At 40.8% G+C, this 14,152-nt stretch overlaps 1 protein-coding gene across 1 annotated transcript; it reads right to left on the bottom strand.

Moving 5' to 3' along the window:
• Window positions 1-4,063: 4,063 nt before the first annotated feature.
• On the bottom strand, window positions 4,064-12,470 carry cotl1 (coactosin-like F-actin binding protein 1). The gene is made up of 4 exons (XM_046037695.1): window positions 12,050-12,470; window positions 11,080-11,162; window positions 4,620-4,777; window positions 4,064-4,214 (listed from the first exon to the last, which is right to left on the bottom strand). Exons 1-4 carry the CDS (start codon window positions 12,124-12,126, stop codon window positions 4,104-4,106), a joined length of 429 nt encoding a protein of 142 aa, XP_045893651.1. The 5' UTR covers window positions 12,127-12,470; the 3' UTR covers window positions 4,064-4,103.
• Between the last annotated feature and the right edge of the window lie 1,682 nt (window positions 12,471-14,152).

Raw genomic sequence — 14,152 nt, 5'->3', positions numbered from 1 at the left:
TCTTCCCAACTAGTGACTGGCTAAGCAAGACGGTTACAGCGGTGACCATGGAAACAGCTGGGAGTCCCCTTAGCTCCCAGAGACGGTTGCTGTGTGGACCTTGAATCCACAATGCCAAAATGCTCCCATTACCTCATCCTACACTGGTAACAAAAGGAGATCTAAAAAAATGTTGGGATACTGAAGAACACTTCATTAAAGGTTTGCAATAGCATCATAGCATTTCACTATAAAACTGTCGGACTTCCGATGGACACTTTAAAAACCAGACAACTAGAGAAATTGTGTTTTTTATGCCAGACTTTCTTCTTTGTCAAACAAAGCATCTACACAGCCCACAAGACATCTTGACTGCTGACAGTTCGGTCAGGGATTCAGGTGGATTATGCTAGTAGCACCTATGGTAGCCTTGTGCTGCTAGCAGACATGAGGAGTGGGCTACTGAGGTTTGGTAAGATCAGTTCTTTCTTACTACATACACGTTTTTTTTCACTAGCCATCTCATTATGTCAAAGTGATTTAAATGTATTGTTCTTCATTATTATTTAATTATCTAAAGGCAGAGAAAATGTGTTTGGGCTACCGGCAGATGCTTCTTAAGCATGGTCTGGCGTACTGACAGCGTGTCTGCAGACACACTGAGATACAATGTAAAAAAAAAAATGCCCATAAATAAGGAGACCTTGGCTTGAAGGCTCATGTGGGTTGTTCAAAGTTTGTGGCTTTTTTTGTGTTGCATCAACAGATGCTGTTTGGCACTCTACAACAGAATGGTGACATTACTGCTACATGCAAATAAGTTTGAAATTCAACAACTTGAAGTTTCCTATTTATGTTGCCGGAAGAATCCACAGCATTCATGAAAGCACAAAGTAAAGACTATATTCCTTCCTTTTGGTTTGTTTTCTCAACAACAACAAACAAAAAAAGATCAAATGACACGTGATTCACAGATCATTTCTGTATGCTGAAGCAGAAACAATATGTGCTATATAATTTCGGCTGGACTTGCTAACTTGCTTGACTCGTGCAATAAAGCTCAGCCAGTGCAATCAGGAAGACCGTCTTTACACCTCATTCATTCAGTCCTCTCTCTGTCTATATGGGCGTTTACTCTTTCAGTTAAACCAAGACAGATTTTGCCCTGATTAAAATGCATTAGAGTGAACATCAAATGATAGCAGTAATATTATTATTTAGGCCAATGTGCATTTAAACTGCACAATGATTATTTAGCATTGACAAAAATAATTTGACTTGATGTTTACTATAATGGGCTACACAGCTCAAGCAAGTTTCAAGAGTTTCTTACTGTACAGAAATGAGTGCACAGTAATAGCTGTAATACTTGCAAAAGTCTAAAAAAAAAAAAAAGAATAAAACAATGTACAGCCTGCTTTTGTAAGTGGTCCACAAATACGTTAAGTATACCACACCAGCAGTTGCAGAAACCCTTGTTACAATTCCAAGAGGTGTTATTTATTTACCACTTTTTAACAAATCAGTAGGATCTTTGACACAGTGTCTACAGCTACTAACCTAACAGATGAAATGCTGAAGAATCCTCTTTTTCAGAGCCTAAGCCAACCAGAAAAACCAGCATGGAACACTATGCCAATAATTTTTAAACTTTCAATACCTTAGCAAAGACCTGTTGTTTATAGTAGTGTGAGCTCTAAAGACACATAGAAGACACTTTGAGAAGCAGGTTTTGGAAAAAAAACATCAATTTTTATTTTGAAATGACTGATCTTGTGCCCACTCAGTTTTCTTTCTGTCTTTTTTGCAATGTTTTTTTTTTTTTGAAAATCTCTTTCATCGATGTCAAAGTTAACAATGCTCTTAAAAATAAAATCCAAAGGTAAAACTCTTCAGAGAAAAGAAAATTAATCTCAAAAACAAAATAGCACAAGAAAAAAAAAAATGCAGTTGTGTTGTTTTTTTTTTTGCGGGGGAAGGGAGGGTTGAAACCAAACAAACAGAGATGCTACTACAGAGAAATGGCTCCTCCTGGGTTGGGACGATAGCCCGGGCCCACGTCATGATGAGCCACATGCCAATCAAAGTCCTGCCCCCATGCAAGGAGGACAGCCAATCACAGTGTAGTGTCCGCAAGCTCCCATGATGCCCCTCTCTCCCTGGGAGACTAAGGCAGTCAAACACAGTAGGTTACAGTATGCATGGATACCTTTAAGTGGTTGATCGTGAGATGAGACACCAGAAGAAAAGATCTCCATTCTCTAAATCCTTTGAGATTTTGGGGAACATTCCACACTTCTTGCTGAGGGACCAACGCATCAGTTGTTACTCTGTCTTTCTATGACATATGACCTACAGACGTAAAGCCTCCTGTAAGACAAAGACTCTCATTCTATGCTATGTAATCTTCTACAAATTCTGCCCCAGCCCTAGAAACTGCTAATCTCAATTATGTCCCACAGAAACTGGAAAGGAAAAGTAAAAAGTACTCTGACATAAGGTCTAAAAATATTCACTCACACAAATACAGTTGGACTAGTGATAAAAGGGAATCACAGCATAAAGCACAAGTTTGAAGACAGGAGGATGAATTACAGTCCATCTCAGGACAAGATGTAGTGGTTGACTTTGAGGCTGTAATCCAAACACAGCTGTCTGGCTAGAGATGAAGAGGTGGCTAAATATGTACTTAGCACTATGACTCAGGCTTACTCAAAGCAAGCCGCCAACCATCACCGAGGATATTGTTAGAAAACGGAGATCTTTTCCTTCTGGAGGTACAGTGTATCATGACTAAGAGCATGCTCTGGTGTCAAACGCACGCCTGCAAGCAAAGAATTTAATTTCAAAATGAGACATCTATCCTTTTTAAAGGAGCTCGTTCTTACAACATGATCACAATATGGCATTCTGAAGTGAAACCCCTCAAGTTATTGACATCCTCATTACATGAAAATATTCCAAGCAAACTGTGCTGAAGCCGTGATGTAACTTCACATTGGTCAGCTGCAGCCCAGCCGAGACGAGGATGATTGTGAGATGATGATGCACAGCACAGTAGATAACCAACCATGAGCTGACCGGGGAGAGGGCAGAGGGTAGGAGAGGAGAGAAGGCAGTCTGTGATCTTTAAGAGCGCTTATACACTCGCTTTTAATTATGCGTTTGTGTGCACATGATGACAGTCTCGCATATTCTGTGCTCCTTCAGAGAGTTGGTTGTGTGCTTCCTCAGAGATCACCATTAAATGTTCGTTAGTGGGCTTTTACCTCTGGACAGAGCCAGCCTAGCTGTTTCAATGTTTCTTTGTGTTAAGCTAAGCTAACCAGCTGCCGGCTCCAGCTAGAACTTTACCGAAAAGATGTGAAAGTGGAATCAATCTTCTCGTGTATCTCTGGGGGGAAAAAGCAAAATGGCATATTTCCAAATATATCAAACTACCTTTTAACTACTGTTACCTTTGAAGGTCTCAAGGGAGATGTACCAGTGTTAGCCAGGGGTTAAGCTCTGATCTGCCCCTAGATGCACTGTGAATGTACTTTTTAAATCTTCCAGATGCACAAACTGATGCAAGCAAGTAAGTAAACAATCCAGCTTTGTTAAAATCGAGTATATAAGCGCCCTGATGCAGATGTTATCATTTTAGAGTACTTTCAGTACTGTCAGGATACACGGCAATACACTCAGTAACTACAGTAACTCTGGTCTGTTAATCTTTTAATTCATTCTGAAGCTGTTGTTGAGAGAAAATTAATAAGACGATACACTAAAGAGAATGTTTTTCTAAGACATTATTAAGCAGCATAAAAGTGTTTGGTTAGTATTTGAGATACTGGTTCTACAAACTGCCCCTGGTGCATCTCTGCTGTGTGTACATGTGTTCTTGTAAATAAACAAACTGTTCACCATGAGGTCTCTTTGCTGGACCTCACTTGGAAAGTAAAACGTGTGTGTTCAGTGTGCGCATTTCCCTTTCGTCAAGCGCAACCCTCCATCTCTCCTCACCCTCTCCCCAAGAGGTAGCAGCCCCTGCCCCAACACTCCCCACCCCCACTTATTCCACCCCACCCCACCCTGACCACACCCCTGCAACCCCAACCCTTCCAGTGGACCGTGGCACTTCTCTACTCGGCCTGAGCATCATAATTGGCTCCACCCGCCTTCTTCAGCTCTTTGCGGATGTTGTCCTCGTCCAGTTCCCTCGGGTCACTAAACATGAACTCCTTGGCAAAGTTCTGCAGAAACAAATCACATGTTGAAGTGAGGGACAGTACTACAAGAGAATAAATAAGTATACCTTGTCGCTAAAATGCAATACCAGTTTACATTAACTGCTGGGCATTAAGAAAAGCAATGAGCAACTATTTTTATGTTCATAATGTTTTATACTTCTGCGTCATTTCTTGATTTGTGACTGTATTCTCTGTTGCTTATTTTGTCTTCACATCATCTAGAGATCAAATGGTTTGTTATTTTTAAAAATCCTATTCTCCTATTTGTCTAACTGTATCCAGCATTTTGTTGCAGTACTGCCTCTGTACGCACCCAGTGTCCCCAAAGGGACCATTACAGCCTCACTCTATTTTACTCTCATGATGAGAACCATTACTTGCTACTTTCTCCACGTTGGAGTCTCTGACCTGCACGATGTCTTTGACCATCGCCTTGTCGGTGCTGATCTTGGCGCGCTGCAGCCCGCTGATGTTCTCACCGATCCAGGTGATTAGAGTGAACTTGGCTCGTTTGCTCATGGCGTCTCCCGTCGTGATCCGGACGAAGCCGAACAGACGAGCATCATCTGAGGGAAGAGACGGTAGAGACTGCGTAAGGCTGGATATCCAGAGTGAAGGAGCTTAGAGCTGATATTTTAAAATGTTACACACTCCATTGAACCCTAGTAGAAGACACACACAGATGTAAATCTATGTCTCAGTCTGTTGTTACACCATACAGGTACTCACTGACCTAATGTCATGTGATATAAGGTCACGCTGTTTTTCCCTCAGCTGACAGAAAAAGGCTACAGATTGCACCATTCAACAAAAGAATCTACGTATCTCTCAGACAAAATGGCTTTGATCAATAACAGATAAGGCTTATAAACAGTACAGGGCCGAATTTCATCACAATCACTTAAGACACAGCTTCTCAGACACAATGAGAGACTATTACTTTTACTATGTAAAAGAAAACTTGTCAGTCTAGTGCATTGTGTGTGTGTGTGTGTGTGTCCATAGACGGTGAAAAAAAAATAAAGAGATTTTCAGTGTTGCAGTGCAGAAGAGACAAATGATGAAACAGAAGTGGAAATATGTGCATGTGAATGCAACGAGAGAATATTCAGGTCAATAGACTAAATGAGTCAAATCTTTTGAGAGCCATGCTGTGGTGTCATAGACTGTCGCAGTGACCAGGCTGGTCGCTCGCCGCAGAACTGACAGTCTGTAAATAATGTCTGAAACACATAAAACCAAAAAAAAAAAAAAACCACATACTTTTTTTCCTGACTTGTACCTCATCAGGCCTCTCAATCTGTCTTCAAATGAAAAAATGTGAGCAGGGAACAAAACTCTTCAGCATGAACTGCTCAGACACATGTAACACGTAATGAGGGGTCAACAGTTTACAGAGCTTGACAATAAAAGTTTAAGCTACGCCTGCGCTTGCATGCATTGTGTCGTCCCCTGTAAGTCTTATCAATGCCTACTGACTGAATACAAACTGACTTGATGTTTTGCATATTGAAACGGTTCTTAATACGTTTTAAAAGGCGTTTAAAAACAAAAACGATCTCCCGACACACAAGCATTTAAGAACTGTTTCAGAAATAATCTCGGTCCATACTAACACGCCTGAACACACATTGATATTACATGGCCATTCCTGTACTGGGCCTGCGTGTGCCAGTGTAAACAGGAAGCATGTTGTCTGTAGTTGTTGCTTAGTTCAGAGATTAAGAAAATATTATGTACGAACAGCAGCAATGCCGAAAAGTAAGACCAGATATTTTTGTGCTCAGACCGGCGACGAGGTGGAAGTGTTAATTAAAGTGACACATGAGGAGTATAAGCTCGTATTCAAGGCTCGCTTGCTTTCATCCGGAAAAAGGTCACATGACAGGGGCGTGACGAATCAGGGAAGGCCACGTCGCGATTAATGAGACCCAATCTGGAAGTGAATATGGGTGTCATCATTCAGAATATCATGTTCCTACTTTTTTTGTCAGTGACACTGGCTCTTTTATTGATTGTGAAGCCAAGAGTCTAAACTTCTGGGGAAAAAATTTCCAACAAAATATTTTCATATTCAAATCTAATCGGTAGTAAAATAATAATTTCCTTGTCAAAAACAACAGATTCACCAGACCAGTAAGAGGTACAGAACCCAGAGTTAATCATCTAACTTTCAATGCAGGATGTCCGCAATTAAAAGCATAACTATAGAGGAGGGGGGGATTTCTGTGGTTAAACTTAAGGACTTGTGGTTCCCTCAGGTTACCTCAAGTGGACTGGAGTGGCTGTTTTTTTTTTTTTTTTTATTATTGGTAATAGAAGGTGTACCAGAGTTTTAAAAAATAAAATACACAACTTAAGTTCACACATTAAGTAAATAGAATCGGTTTAAGTCTATTTCAACAGTGCGACTAGGCAATTTCAGACCTATTTCTAGGGCTAACACACAAGTCCAATAGCCACATCTGATATAATGAATTAAATTAGGAGATAAGACAAAGATAATACGTTATAAATGTTAGGCTGTCTTACAAAGTGTGAGAGGGGATTGCTTAAATACAGCTCAGTTTTTAATACATTTTTAAATGCTTCAAATACAGGAGGAGACCTACAGAAATAATATTTTGCCAGCAGAGTCAAATTGTTTTCCAAGATATTCAGCATATCAGTATTTGTGTTCATATTAACCATGTCCTGTGACACGCTTCACTAACAACAAAAGCATGCATTAACGTGATAATTGCCATTTTCTTCAGTCATATTTTAATTATTAGAACTCTTAAAATACGTTGCTTGTAAAAAGTGTTTTTTGCTTGAGCCACTTGAAGGCACAGTGCACATGCACGTGATCAGGATGGTCATCCCGGGACCAATTTCCCTCGCCACTTTGTCTAACAAATATGTTCTGGCTGTCTTGTCTGCTGTCTTCCAGCGGCACAGTGTCATTAAGTAACAACAAACAGATTACTCATTATTGTCCTCCAGATGTTCCCGCCTCTGTGTGACTGACAGCGTGTGTACTATGACCATGAGCTGCAGGGCAAAACTTTTGTTCTTTAACAGAGCAGTCTAACTACTGGCAGAGAGATCCCCGACACTCGCTGTGTTTCCACTAACACTAACACCCCTGCAGTGCACCACTGACTGACAGAAACCCAGCCAAGGGCGTTCAATGACAAAGCTCCAGCAGGCAGCATTTGTATCTAACCTCACCCCAAAACTCAAAGTGGAGCAGCAACAGTGAAGAGCATCCCGTCCCCACTGACAGGGACGCGACAGCATCACAAACGCCCACGTCTCTGTAACCCCCTGACCCAATTTGTAACGCAGGCTTTCTGTTAAAAATGTGTAGTCTCCAAACCCATGACATCATCAGGATTATTTTGCTCCTGACAGGTACACTGGTCTTTTTATCGCCCATTCAATACAAAAAATAAGACATTGATTAAGAAAAGTTTTGTTTTTATTTTATTTACAGTGCTGTGCCAAAGTTTTAAGCAGGTGTGGAAAAAATGCTGTAAAGTAAGAATGCTTTCAAAACAAAATACAAAGTGCTATATACCCAGAAAGTAGATGGATGGACCAGGGTCCCACAGTTTCTGCAGTAAGCATGAAGGGAAGTAAGCAAGATGAGTCTTTCATCTGCTGCAATAGGTTTCTTTGGCCGACCGAATTTTACTAAACTGCAGTAAGAGTTTTTACAGTGGGACCTGTATGTCCTTATGTACCTTTTGAATCAGCTGACTCGGCACTGTTCTCAGATCAGACCAGCCACACATTAACAGGACCAGCCAATGTAAAGAGTCTTATCAGTGAGGCCACGAAGGACAACATCGCAAGTTTCAACACCTTGCTTGGAGCAACACACACACACACACACACACACACACAGTAACCTGATTCTACTAAGTCAATTCAGTGGCACTTAAGGTGAATCATCTCCCTTTGTGTTTTATGTTATTGTCATTGTTTTAGATTCCAGTGAGGAACAAGTACAAACACATACCCTTACCCACCCACCCAGCCACTTCCTCCCTCTGCCAGATTCTTCCTGGTTTGTCTTCCCTTTAAAGCCATGCTGACTCTGCATGCCACCCCCCCCACAACCGCTGCAGAGAACACTCAGACTACAGCAATGATGAGACAGCATAAACGACTTGTTGGGAGAGACACAGTTCTGCATAAATTGACTTCATTTTAGTAAAGCAAAGGTCGGGCGGGTGACACCGTATCTTCCTGGCCCACACTCGGTCCCTCTGCGACACGGCCTAGAAACTAGAGCTGTCTCCTGTGAACAGTGTCAGGTGGGTTTGGCGAGGAGTGATGTTACCAACATGTTAACTGTGTCCAAATTTGGTCATGTTTTATCTCCGCTGACAGCAGGGCATCAGGGTGGTGATGCCAGTCAGATGGTCATTTATTTTGGTGTGGATGAATCCTATTGATTTTGGTGACACCCTTTCCTCTAGTGCCATCACTGGACCAAGATGTTCACTTGTACAAATATAAAAATTAAACAGACATTACATTGGGCCTATTCATGCTCCCCAGAGGACGGACGGTTTCTATTTTGGACATGTGAGCTTCCCTCTTTCCTCAGCACAAAATGTCAACTTTTAGAGATATACAAGAACCTCTAAACTACCTAGGGTAAAGGTAGGTCCTCTGGCACAAACAGCATGTATGTTATGCTCCACTCAAAACTTCGGATTGTTGGGTGTAATGAGCATTGCAACCTCTAGGGGCCACTAATGTGGCTCTCAACTTTAATTGCTGTTGTTATAATGAAGCAACAGGTTAAAAACAAGACTAAGGGCCTTATTTTCTCGGCAGCACATGGACCGGTGTAAACAGCCGTCCGACCATTTGGTCTTTAATGAGCCATCCAAGTATTGGACACATGTAAATGTAAACCTGATGATGCTAAACTATTGCAATTCATTCTGAAGGGGACATAATTGTCTATACCAAATGTTATGGCAATCTGAACTTAAACTCAAGGAATCAGTAAAGATATTTAGAAACATTATCATGAACCATGAATGTCTGAAAAAGATTTTTGTGTCAGTCCATCCAATACATGCTGACATATTTCATAGGATTAGTGTGGTCTGACCTGCTGGTGACACTGGATGAAAAATCAGCGGATTAATTAAGTAATTAGGATCTTAAATCCCCAAATGTCACAGCAATCCAGTTGAAAATGTTGTTAAAAATGGTAATCTTACGGTGGCACCAGAGTAAAAGTCAGTAGGGTTAATCCTCTGTGGACTATGAATGTCTACACAATCCATCCAGTAGATGTTGACATATTTTACAGGATAAGTGAAAACACAGACCTGCTGGCCGTGCTAGAGGAAAAATCAGTGCATCATCAAATTCAATAGGGTTCATCTTCTGAGGACCATAAAAGTCAAAGAAAGAAAGAATCAGGGCAATCCATTCAATTTTTCTGACCGGACAAGAGTGGTGGACGGGCCGACCAGCATTGCCATCCCTGGAGGCATGCCGCTATCGTGGTTTAAAACATGAGAAATCAATTTGCAAGACTTAAGACATGAGAAACACCTTCCCATCAGGGGACACTCAGGACTGAATTCCCCTTTAACTGATAGTTTGGTGAACTACAATGAATTACAAAATAAGTTATTGGTTGTTGCCACATTTTGTCAGCAGAAATTGGGTTTAAAGGTCCTGGTGGCTAATTAAAATAGATTTAAGGATTTAGGACTTAGAGGAACAATGGCCAGAATTGATCTGTCTTTACTTCCTGCCGCTGAATAAGTTAATGGCTATTCAAAACACGGCAGCAACTAATTATTCTTTTCATTGTCGATTAATCGATTAGTTGTTTGGTCTAGAAAATGTCAGAAAATGGTTGAAAAAACAACCCAAAGATATTCAGTTCACTGTCACTGGAAAATATTTAAGAAGCTGGATTATGACTTTTTTTCCCCCCCCTTCTTAAAAAATGACACAAACTGATTAATTGGTTAATTGTTTGCATTTAATTTAATAGTTGACAACTAATCAATTCATTGTTGCTGCCCTAAATCAAAGGGAGCCCTCCTCTTCAAGCCTCACTAGATGATCAGTCTGCATCAGCCCCTCCTCCACTCAAGAGTTTCTGGGTTTTTTTGCAGTTACAACTTCACAGCTAAATAAGGAATACACGCCCACAGACAGAAAGATGTCTGATAATGTGTGTATCCTCTCTGAACAGGATCCAATGGCGAACGCAGCAGCTGAACTGATGTAAAGCACAGTGATAAATGACTTATTTCAACATAGGAATGTGAGCTCTGAAAAAGCAGGAAGAAAAAGGGAGTACAGGCCCGAGGCTGCAGGCTCAGCAAGCATCAGCCACACCCAACATCTGAGCAGACGTTGTAAGAGGGGAACTTACATCAGAGTGAGATGGGGTTTTTCTACATCCAACCAGTTGCAGAACAAGGGCTGAAGTTTGAAGCCGACATCTTTCCATTGTAATACAGGAAAACAATGGTGCACTGATATACAAAAGGTTGACCTTAAATACTTCACCTTGTAAAAACCCCACACACAATATTGTAGAACAGATTACGCAATGCAATGCATACAGTGTTAAGTGCTTTGACAGCGTAGTTACACGGCTCAAGGCCAGTGGGTGACAGAGCACAGAGTCTTAAAAGATTAGTGTCCTGGCAAGTCAAGCTGCGTGGCACACTGTTTAACCCATCCTGAGATGGGAACCAGCACAGGCCACAGACACACAACAAAACCTACACCAGCCAGCAGAGAGGAGATAAGTTTCACCCACACATTACACTGGAAAGGCTGCGGTAACAACTAGGGTGCCATTATATCTGAAATAAAATCGACTCTTTACCTGTGCACATCCTCTTGAAGTCCTCATAGTCAGTCCCTTGTCCTGCAGGCACGATCATAGAGCCCTCATATTTAAAGGCAGCCCTGGAAGATGCAGAATACAGCGTGCGTTATTGCCCCATTCATTATTCAGTCTCCTGATCTGTTGATTCACAACAGTGGCGCTGTGTGCACATCACACCCATTTCTGCAAACTGAAGCAATGCACAAAATGCCTAAGACGCCCATGTAAGGTGGCAGCTGTGTGGCAGCCATGTGTACAAGTGGCACTACTATAACGTTATCCTCTCTGAATACAGGACAAAGGAAATTACGTCTGCCCCGCTGGGCCTGATAACTGTGCAGTGTGTGGCCGCTAAATAGCCAGAATACAGATCAGCTGCGCCGCGTGTATTTCAGCCAAAATTTTTATAAGCACAAGCACCTGAATCAAAGGTTTCACGTATCCACTGGGAAACAATTCACGAATGTCTCAGTTGCGGGCAAATCCTCAGTTCGTCAGAATGAACTACTTAGAAATATCGAGCGATGTAAAGGAGCGCAGGCTAAATGCAAAGGCTCGTGTGGCATAAAATACAGTCAATTGCATTTTCTGTGACTTTGGGATTCTGTCTTTTATTCGGCATGTATCAACCAAGCTGTGATTATTTAAATGAAACGTAAACCTTTATGAAAGGTCCGCTTTTTATTTTCGCATCCTTCGCCGCCGAAAAGAAGGTGCAGTGGGCGGAAGTAGGCTATTTGAGTAAAAAAAAATTAACAGATTTTAGATTTTTTTTTTTTAAAAAAACAACAGATTGCTTGATGTACTGCATAGTTGAGTAAATAATGGCTAGTAAGTTCCCAGTATTCAGATGAGTTCCTGGGTTATATGTGCGACACATGTACTATTGCAAATATACAAGACAATATGTTAGAATAATCACATTTTTGAACGCAGAATGGACAAGTAAGCATGTCCGCATACTCACCAATTTATGTCCGTGTTATCGTCTCTGACTTGGTTGTAAGCCTCTCTGCAAGCCTCTTTATCGATCTGGGTTGCCATTTTTCGGGTGGACTGGAATCAAGCAGTCGAAGTCAACGTTGTGTGAGTCCACACCAGGAGAGAGCAAGCTACGCAGTAATAAGCAGCTAACTTAAGTTATACAGTTGATGCTGTGCATCAGAGAACTATAACTGATAACGTTATACAACAGGATTCAGTGCAAAATCACGACCACCACACTGACACAGCTGAGCGAGTCGGGCGGAAGACGGGAAAAGAAGGCTCGTCTTCTGAGCTCGGTTTATTTCCTGTATATTGCCGCTTTATGGGCGTTGGTGATGTTAGTCGGTCAGGTTGCCAGCAGACAGACAAGAGAGGTCCCCCCAGACGCTGGATTCACCTTCTGCCTGTGAATGGTCAATGGTATAAGGGCCGCTGTCAAGGCAGCCACAACATACGACTACGTTTTCCGGGGGGGACTTTCAAAATTAAGTTAACAGTAGTGAAAACAATGGTTGCAACACTTAAAATATATAAATCGTAAACAATATTTATTTTAAATGTGCCACAGCCAAAAAACTTTCTTTTTTTTCTTTTACAAAAGATATATAAATGTAAATTATTAATCAGACATTTAATTCAATTCATTTTTTTTTTTTTATAGCCATGCCAGACATGTAAGTCAAAGCATGTTTTTCCAGTAAAATTAATGGACTGAAATGTATCCTCTCAGCTGAGAGCCCCTACAATCATCACCTCTGACCAACCTGGTGAGGACACCAGTAGCAATATGCTGTACAAACAACGTACATCATGTTTTTTAATAATGTTTTTACATCAACAAATTCCCTTTTAAAACGGCTCATTAAATTGACAGTTTGTATTTGCTATTTGCTCATTAAAAGAAAACAATGCAGCAATGGATGCTTTTCTTACACAATATTATAATCCTATTTTTACATGAGTATACATACTACAATAATCTATTTCAGCCAGAAAATCCCCAGAAAATTAACCCATACAATTAACATTAAACAAACATATTTCATTTTAGCAGTGAGATGTGATCTTTATTTTACTACATTTATTCATTTTATTGGATTTAGTAATTAACATTGAACACAATACAGAGAAAAGGCAGGGCATATATAATGATGTGACAATTAATGAGCATATCTCTGACATCCTGTGAGGAATTATTTATTAGAAGTACAACTTTTCTGTTTGATTATTCATTTTCAGGGTCAAGTCACCCTTTATTCTGAAGGCAAAATAATTAACTTCCGGTGTTAATTTTGCTAAATTGTGCAAATTCATGCATATCAATACAGAGATTACTGTTCCAATTGTTTAATTTCAATTCATAAGAAATTACAAGATTTGTCCTTAGGGGCCAATTACGGACTGTAATACAAGCATCCAGACACACTAGGCTAAACAGTAGCCTCCAACTCCAAAAATACAGTGTAGTGCCACATCCAATATTGTAATATGCCGTTTGCAACATTCTAAACAATGTAGGTACATCACAAAACGAGTGTGGCTACTTCACACTTAAACACAATACAAATTGTACAGGCTACAACATAATGTTTGTCTGCCAGCCAGGAGGGGGGTTGCCTGTATATGTAGGCTATAGGAAGGACAGCATCGAGGTCAAAGGTCACTTATCTCCTGCTGGTAGTCCACTCTGTTGACTGACACTGATGAGGGCCGATCAAGAGGAAGACCACCACTTACCCCCCTGGGCTCTGTCGCTCTGGTTCTGCATCACCCCGCGCCACCTGCTGGTGCACCAGCAGCCCAACACACCCTCATAGCTAAATAGTGTTCATCACTGTGGTGTTAGGTGTTCATGGTAAAGAATAATCAACAGTGAACATAAAAGGAAAACATTAGGACCATTTTATTTTTTCAAAAATAACAATATATTTATCTTCAGTTGTTTTATCTTTTGGGCACATATGAGACTTTTTTTTATCTCTGTTACTTAAATGTGCCTCTAACGGTTTCCATGATTTATACAGACCTCTGTCAGCCTCTAGTTTATGGTCACTCTCTCGGGATTTAGTTGAGATTTGACTCA

This window comes from Micropterus dolomieu, linkage group LG22 (assembly GCF_021292245.1).
Source record: "Micropterus dolomieu isolate WLL.071019.BEF.003 ecotype Adirondacks linkage group LG22, ASM2129224v1, whole genome shotgun sequence".
Classification (NCBI taxonomy): Eukaryota; Metazoa; Chordata; class Actinopteri; order Centrarchiformes; family Centrarchidae; genus Micropterus; species Micropterus dolomieu.
This window is presented reverse-complemented; position numbering and strand designations above follow the sequence as displayed.